Genomic DNA, 8,878 nt, shown 5'->3' on the forward strand with positions numbered 1-8,878 from the left:
TGGGAGGGCGGGGGGACAAGGGGGGCCCTTTTTAAAAAAAACTAAAAAAAAAAAAAAGGAAAAATAAAATGATAGTAATAGCTATCTCCTTGGACTATTTTGACAAAACTGTATATACGACATGCATAAAAGTATTTAGTACCAAGCTTAGAAAATAGTAAATGCTTAGGAAGTGTCACCTGCTTTAGGCGACCTTGAGGCCAACAAATGTGTGAATAGAAATACTTTTTTCAACTATAATCTGTCATAGTCTAGCTTGCAAAGTAATGACTGAAGGGAAAAACTAATCAGGAATAGTAATTATGGAATCGGTTACTGAACAAAAATTATGCAAAATATATGCAGATTTGCATTGTTTTTATGAAAACAAGTTGCATATATTTTGAGCATCTAGTGGATAAAAGGATATAAAAAACGTTACTCTTTTCTTGCAGTTACACGTGTATACGGAGGACACTTTCCTAATTTCACTCTGTGCCTTCCCTCCTGTGCCTTGCTCTCTCAGATGGTTTCCAGGAACTATTCTTTACTTAAAATACTTTGATGGGCCTGGAGAGATGGCTCAGTAGATAAAGTGCTTGCCATGTAAACCTGAAGACCTGAATTCAACCTCTAGAACATATGTAAAAGAACTGGGCATGGTGGTATGTGCTTGTAAACTCAGCACCAGGGAAGCAGAAACAGATAGATCCCTAGGACTCCTTGGCCAACCAGGCTGGCCTACTTAGCAAGTTTCAGACTAGAGAAGACTGTCAAAAGAAAGGTGGATAGTTCCTGAGGAATGACAACTAAGGTTATCCTGGCTTCTACAAACATGCAAATGCACCTGTAGACACATGTGCAACTACATGCATGTGGATATGCACAGATACACATGCACAAATACTACAGTGGTTTCCCATCACACCTCAGTATAATACAAACTTCTTACTCTGGGGGACAAAGTGCACCCTACTCTCTGACCTTATCTTCTTCCTTTCTTCATTCACTGGGCTTCAGTGCTCACTATCAAACATTCAGGCTCACTCTACCTCAGATCCTTTATAGGTACTATTTCCTGCTTGGGATGCTCTTTCTCCTGAACTCAGCACAGATATGTGTCCTTATCTCAGATTTCCAGAGAACGCTGAACTGAATAGGGACTTGATGGACCACATCATCTCAAAGCAGCCATCAACTCATTATCCATGGCATCAACCCGTACTGAGTCTCTGTACTGGATTTAACTGTATTAAATATTGTTCTGGCTTGTTGGTTTCTTTTTATCTTTATTTATAAGCTTGTCTGTGTAATTGCTAGCCTCCCTGTTCTCTGAGAAGAGAGTTCTAAAAGAGCATGTCTTATTTCTATTCACTACTTCACCAAGAATGCCATAGTATAATAAATGAATAATAATGCTGACTAAGTTTTTGACGGGATAATAATACAAGATGAAATGAACTATAGTTATTACGGTTCTTTTTCCAAGTTATTTTGGAAGTCAGTAACATTATACTCCTGCATATATTCTTATTTCTTTATTCACTTATTTATTTATTTTGGGTCACGTTCTCCCATTTAACATGTTGGTCTTGAACTCTTTACACAGTTGAGGATGACTTGGAACTCCTGAAAGTACTGCCTCCAGCTCTCGAGTGTAGCAATTATAAGCATGCACCACCATGCCTGGGGTATCAAAAACCCGGGGCTTTGTGTATGCTATGAGAGCACTGCAACAACTGAGCTACATTTCCTGTGCCTCATGCTTATATTCTTTTGAATGCAGAATTAGATGTTAAAAGTTTAATTACTGAATCAAAAGATATGTGCAATAAATTTGACAGTTATTTCTAAATCATCTTTCAACAAATTCATACTAACTTAGGTTTTGAGCAAGTTTCTTGAGGCTTTCAAACGACTTGATGACAGGATGTTTGGGACCCATTTCTTCAACTTACAGGTTCTACACATTTTATAATTTTGTTATATTAAGTGGAAGCAGGCCAGCAAGGTACAGAAGTCTAAGACCTTCTGAATTCAGCACCCACATCTACCATGGCCCATCAGGTAGAGGAGAACCTGAGAGGTGTGCACGAATCACCTTTGAATCTCGCTAATGATCCAGAAATCCCCTGCTTAGATCTTTAACAGCCAACATAGATCTTCCTACCCAATGTTCATCGTGGTCTTTTTTAAGAATGCAAAATGAAATCTGCAATAGCATAAAAATCTTAGCTTCCAATGGTTGGATTAAGACACATGAAAGACATAGTGACAGGAACAGGCATCTTATTTCAGACTACCCTCATGAGTTAATTTTTCCATGCCCTCTGAGTCATTTATCCCAGCAACTCCAGAATTTTATGTTGTAGTGGCTAGAAAATATTTTTGTTTAGATCTATGCCAATGTATCAGCATGGCTAGTGAGGAAAGTTGGAGTGCCCAGAATCCTCTAACATGTCATTTTGAAAGACTCCTTTCCCCAGAAAATGTGGCAGTAACCAACTGAATTCAAAATCACTAGTCAAGAGAACATCTGAAGAATAAAGTAAAAAACATGCCAATCCCAAGCACATTCCAACCTGTATCATCTAGGAATAACTTCAAATGAACTATCAACACAGCATAGATCAACACAGCATAGATTGCCCAACATACATCATCTAAACATTTAAGGCATTCTCCAGAGCTCACCTGTTTTACTCAAGAGCAGTATGTTCTTTAGAAAGCAGTCCATTACACAGAGATCAACTTAAAACATAACTGTGTAACACATCCAAATAAGAAGACATGGGGTACTTACAGCAGGGTGTCCCGTGCAGTAGGTGTAGCTGGCATGGGACTGGTAGTGCAAGCTTGCTCTTGGGAAGGAGTATGTATTCCAGGCTTGTTGGCTGCTGTTCCACTGGGAGCTGAAGCCAGGACTCATGGTCACTTGGGACTTGCTAGTTTGATAGGCTCTCACTGTGGAGTTAGACTGTCAAGAAGAAAGAGATGCAGTGTAAAGCGAGAGACGGCCCTGTACAAGCCAAGCCGGATATACAGGAGCATGCATTCTCCTAGGTGGGCAGGGTAGAGGACTTGGTTGACTAGGGAAATGGCTGATGGCTGAAGAGGAAAGCATTAAACACTTCCGTGATTGAGATAAAATAGTTTTTCCCATATTACAGTTTTGCCTGGATCATGGAGCACAGAGCCTTATTGAGATCCACCTAATCAAAAACTGTTTTTTGTTTTGTTTTGTTTTGTTTTTTTTTCCCTAGCTGTAACGTGCAACTCCATCCTTTCGGAATGGGGGATGGGAATAGCAACAATGAGCCTTTCAATTATGTAAATGATCTTCACCACAGTGCTCACCCCAGAAGTTCACCATCAGTCTCATTCAAATATAGTAAGTAAAAATCTTAATTTATGAGGATCAAACTGAAATGTAGATTGGTGCCGAATGCTAAATGGCCTCCCCATTCCATAGGTCTGTTGCTCTCCCAGGAAGATACCAGCAGAGGTCTGGATGCACTCCAGCAGGTCCCCATTCTCCTGCCTTGAGATGGCAATATGGCAAAGGATTTGGAATAGGCATTTACCCCCAACCTGCTCTATTCATGTCATTGAATTGGAAGAGCACTAAAATATTAATTTTCTAGATGTCAAGTCGTTCTGCTTATTGGTAATTGTGTATAGGGTAGAATTTACTGAAAACAAAACTCACTTGTATCTCCCGTCCTTCTCTGTCCTCAGATGGCCAAGGCATAGAAGGCATATAATGGTTTCTTTTCAGAGAGCACTTTCTATCATCAAATTGCAAGAGCCACTTATCCCAGTAGCACAGTAACGTCCACAATAAATCCTATTTATAAATCCATGGGCACATGCCAACTCAATCACTGCGAAAATGTGCTAATCGCATTGCTATTATATTCTGAAAACCCATTGGGAAGAAACTTTCATCCAGGATCCTGTATTCCCATTGGGTTAGTTTCTGATATCAGATACTCAGAGTAACAACTTTTCTGAGGACAGATTTTTAGTATCTTGGGATGACTAGGCTTCAAGAGCAATTCAATCATTCGTGACTGGGCCATTTCTCTCACAAGAGCTCAAAAGCATTTGGAAAAGGAAAATAAAATTTAAATCCACAGTTGAATAGTAGTTCACAGTTTAAAATACTTAAACCACAAAACTGTGGTTTAATATAGCTTTGAGGTAGTGAAATTTATCTGGTTGTCTATCTTTTTCCATTCCCTTTGCTCATCAACATGCTAAACATGCATGTAGCCCACAGAGGTCAAAAGCCAATGAGAAGTACAAATACAGTAATAAGAAGTACAGACCAGGGGTAGGGCAATGGCTCTGTTAGCACAAGCTAACTGCACAAGCACAAGGATCCAAGTTTGCATTCCCAGCACCCACATGAAAACCAGGCACAGTAGCACCCACCTGTAATCTCACCACCGGGATTGCAGAGAAGAAACCATGGAGCATGCAGTCTAGCTGAATCAGTGAGCTTCAAGTTCAGAGAGAGACCCATCTCAAAATATAAGGCAAAGAGCAAGTGAGGAAGACACTGGACTTTGACCTATGACCTCCACACACATGTGTACCATGTGCAGAGCGAAACCTGTATTGGAGAAGTGATAATGGACTTCAAAAGAAAAGAATTAGGACATTTGTGCTTGGTTATAAGCAGGGGAATGGTATTTGTATAAAAAACTATTATTTCCATTTTACTAGTCATATTGGAGAAGAAATGATTCTACCACTAAAGTTCCCTTTGGTCTCAACTCGGCTGTCCATCCCTCCTGCTCTGCATCCATGTTCACCATGCTCCCTGAAGTCATTCTCTCACTAACTATCTTGCTTTCTTATGTAGTTCCTTCACGATCAGCTTGTAATCACATGGTTAGAATTCTTACCTGCTTAACATTTACAAGAGCTCACAAGCTTTTTATGACCAGGGAGGTTTTATCTACCTTCCACTCCTAGTTCAGTGATGTTTCCAGACGGCAGCACTCTCAGTGGCTCTGAGCCCAGTGATCTTCCTCCTCCATGGTCCTTTTTCCTTCTTTTGTAAAGTTCACACTCAACCTGTGTTTCTAGCTTGGTGGCATTTCTTTTTTTCACTCTATTTTGTGTATGCCTCTGTGTGTGTATCTTAATTTTGTTTCCTGTTGCTGTTGTAAAATAGCCTCACAAAAGCAACTTAAGGGAGAAAGGGTTTATTTGGCTCACACGTCCAAGTTATTCCATCATTGCAGGAAATCCAGGTGTTGGGAACTTAATGTAACTACTTAATGCACTGTCAAGAGCAGAGAACAATGCATGCATGGTAGTGCTCAGCAGGCTTTCTACAATCTTACATAGTCTAACATCTTCTGCCCAGGGAAGGGTGCCACACACAGTGCAGTAGCCTTTGTACCTCAATGAACATAATCAAGATAAGCCGCAGCAGACACACCCACAGGCCAAGATGATGCGTGATGCTGTATCACCTTTCCCACAGCGGAGGAACCTCACTGTGCTTGGCCTTTGGAGCCTCCGACAGACTCCTCCTCAGCACAGTCTCCTTCCATTATTCTCCTGTCCCTGCTCGCTGTACCTTCCTGTCTCCCTTTTTGCTGTGCTGTTCTTTTTCCTATTATTTTCTCTAAATCGTGTCATTTTTCTCAGGACTTAATCCATAGTCCTATGTTCTAATCACTGTTAACATTACCCCTGCATGACCTCACTCAGGGTCAAAACTTTAAATATTGATTTTAAGGTGATGGTTCTCATAATTCAACAGTCAAACCCTCTCTCCTGACTTCTAGCATCCAAGTTGAAACTATCTTCTGAATAAGGAAGCATGACTCTCAATCACTCAAAGAGAACCCAAAATTAAAATACCATGCATAAAATCAGATGAATTGTTTATTAAGTGTTTTACTCGTTTACTCTAAACTTTACCTCTCCCATAATTTAATTTTTTTTGAGATTGCAAACAAATTTTGAAACTAACTGCCTTGAAGTCTTAGCAATTTTTTCTTCCCCTCCTCCAGTCTAAACTTTTACCTCTCCCATAATTTAATTTTTTTTTTGAGATTGCAAACAAATTTTGAAACTAACTGCCTTGAAGTCTTAGCAATTTTTTCTCCTCCTCCTCCTCCTCCTCCTCCATCTGTCATTTTGAGACAGGGTCTTCCTATAGTGGGGCTAGCTTAGAACTCACTATGTAGACCAGGCTGGCCTTGAACTCACAGAGATCCACTTGCCTCTGCCTCCCAAGTGCTGGGACTAAAGGCGTGCACCTTAGCAACTGTGATGCATTCCAAACTTCAATGAACAGTATCATCAAACCTTGCTGAAGCACTTTCGTAGTTCTTGAATTGCTTTGTCTTGTCTATTTCCCCAACATTTTCCATGTTAAGGTTTTCAGTAGTTTACAACAGAGCCGCGAAAACTGAAGAACTTTCTACCTTAAGACACGATGGACCTTCCATAATGACATGACGTTAGAGTCAAATTTTCTGCAAACATGCTTTACTATGTTTCTCCTGGCTAAAAAGTGTAAAAGTATTCAATACTTTTTTTTATCACCTTAATCTTTCTTGAGTATTTTTTTTCCTAATTTCATCCTAATGGACACTGTAAAGGTAATTACAGATCTTTTCCATGTATTAGTATCTGCCACAATATGACTGACTCCCTAAATATCTTTGTGTCTGTCATAGAACTCCAGACATGTTCTTCCTTTTGAATGAGAGCAAGGGCTCAAAAACGTTGGTCCAGTTGGCTCGATTACCCTGCCATTAATGACTTGAAAGGTGGCATACTGAAGACTAGATGGTGTAATGGCTAGAAGGCTTGTGGGAAGAGGCACGAAGTCATCAGTCAGGAGGAAAATGGAAAGCACAACTACAATATACCAGGCCAAAACAAAAAGACTGAAAGTAAAATCACCAGTAGATATAAATGTTGGTGAGTTCTTGAGGACATAAGATCTTCACATACTGCTGCTGGGAAGGCAATTTTATACATCTGTTTTGGAGAACTTCTTGGTTCGTTCTCTCTCTCTCTCTCTCTCTCTCTCTCTCTCTCTCTCTCTACCATAGGATGAACCATACTGCTAACCTAGGACCCAACAATTATTCCCAAAGGAAAGTATACAAACACAAAAAGATTTTAATAAGAATATTAATAATAGGGAAAGTACTACTGTTGTTTTGCTAAGTGATCATGTCACACTTCCTTCTAAATATTTTTTGTGGGTTTTTTTCACACAGCAAAAGTTAGGTTCATTTTATTTTTTATTACCAATTTAGAAAAATATGTTCTAACTTTACAACTCTTTCTTAGCAGTGCTTTGCAAAATTCTAGTACTGGGGATACTAGAAATCTGGGGAACCCGCTATTGAGTGTCTTGTATGTGTTAACTGTAAGATTTTAGTATATTTCTAGCTTACTTTTAAAGCAGTAGATGACCTTCAACTCTCTGTGAATTAATGATATCATTAGCTTGCAGTCATTAATGTTCTCATTATGGTGACATATCATAAATTTTTTTGTGGGAGTCAGTTTTTTTTTTCAGAAAACAAAGCACTCACTTTTATTTCCATATAAATATTGATACCCATATGCATGTGCATGTACATACCCATAAATCATATGCATTCTCTATGAAAGAGAAAAGAGAGAGAGAGAGAGAGAGAATGAAATGCTAACATTTGTTAACAACCAGCAGTGACTAGGTGATGTTTGTTATATTCTTGCTTTTCTTTGTTTTCTGATTTACTTTTGAGGTGCTGGGATCAAACCCAGGGCCTTGTGCATGGTAGGCAAGTTCTCTACCACTGAGCCATATTCCTAGTCTCGATTCCCTATCAGCAATTTGGGTAACCCCTTCAGAGGATGGCATGATAAGAATAGGAGGTAGGAATTGGCTAGGCAGTTAGGGTAAAAAGACCCTAAAGAAAAGTAGCCAGTTTATTGGCTAAAAGTCAAAATGTCCTTGGGCCTCTTAGCAACATACTCTGTTCCAAAGGCCAAAAATGTCAAAAGTATTTGGGAGCCCTTACTGAATCCCTAAAAGATTTTAAGGTTACCTCCAGAAGGGGGAATGTTAGAGTAGCAAAAAGCCCCATAAAAATGTTTAAAAAGTCTGGCAAAATTTGCCAATAAACTTAAATGTACAAAAAGAAAAAGAAAAAAAGCAGTTTTAAGTTGAAGGTGAAGAGGTTCGTCACTTTGCTCACTCTTGACATGGTTTCTAATTCACAGCAAGCAAAGACAGAAAAAGACAAGTCAGAAGGAAATTGATAAGTCCCGGAAACTTCGTTGGCCTTGGGTTCTTAGCAGCACTTTAAAAGCTGTTATCATTTTCTAAAAAGAACTTTGCATATCAAATCAAGAAATTAGAATAAGTTAATTGTTGCTAATTATAGTATTTATAAATAACTTATAGTGGAACTACGCAATAGAATGCTATACTGCCATCAAAAATTATTATTGACTTAGAACACAGCACAGCTTTTAATACACAGCTTGTGATAAAATATTATAATTCTATGGAACCTATAAATTAAGAAGTATAAGCTGGGTGTGGTGGTGTTCACCTTTAATCCCAGCATTCAGAAGGCAGACGCAGGTGGATCTCTGTGAAACCAAAGCCAACCTTGTCTACATAGTGAGTTCCAGATTAACTGGAGCTAGAAGATTCTCTCTTGAAAAATCTAATTTATTAAAAAATTAAAATATAGCCGGGCATGGTGGCTCAGGCCTTTAGTCCCAGCACTTGGAAGGTAGAGGCAAGTGGATCTCTGTGAGTTTGAGGCCAGTTTGGTCTACATAGCAAATTCCAGGCCAGCTGGGGCTACAGAGAGACCCTGTCTCAAAAAGACTGCAAAATAAATAAATGAATAAATAA

General features: G+C 39.2%; 1 protein-coding gene across 1 annotated transcript in view; it reads right to left on the bottom strand.

Annotated features, from left to right (window-relative positions):
* The window catches only part of Rbms3 (RNA binding motif single stranded interacting protein 3), a 982,465-nt gene extending 979,542 nt beyond the window's left edge, over positions 1-2,923 (bottom strand). Inside the window, exon 1 of the mRNA XM_029570085.1 lies at positions 2,783-2,923. Within this exon, the coding sequence (XP_029425945.1) occupies positions 2,783-2,908 (126 nt within the window). The 5' untranslated portion in view covers positions 2,909-2,923. The remainder of the gene's footprint in view (positions 1-2,782) is intronic.
* Positions 2,924-8,878: the final 5,955 nt, after the last annotated feature.

This window comes from Nannospalax galili, unplaced genomic scaffold (assembly GCF_000622305.1).
Source record: "Nannospalax galili isolate Female #2095 unplaced genomic scaffold, S.galili_v1.0 scaffold542, whole genome shotgun sequence".
Lineage (NCBI taxonomy): Eukaryota > Metazoa > Chordata > Mammalia > Rodentia > Spalacidae > Nannospalax > Nannospalax galili.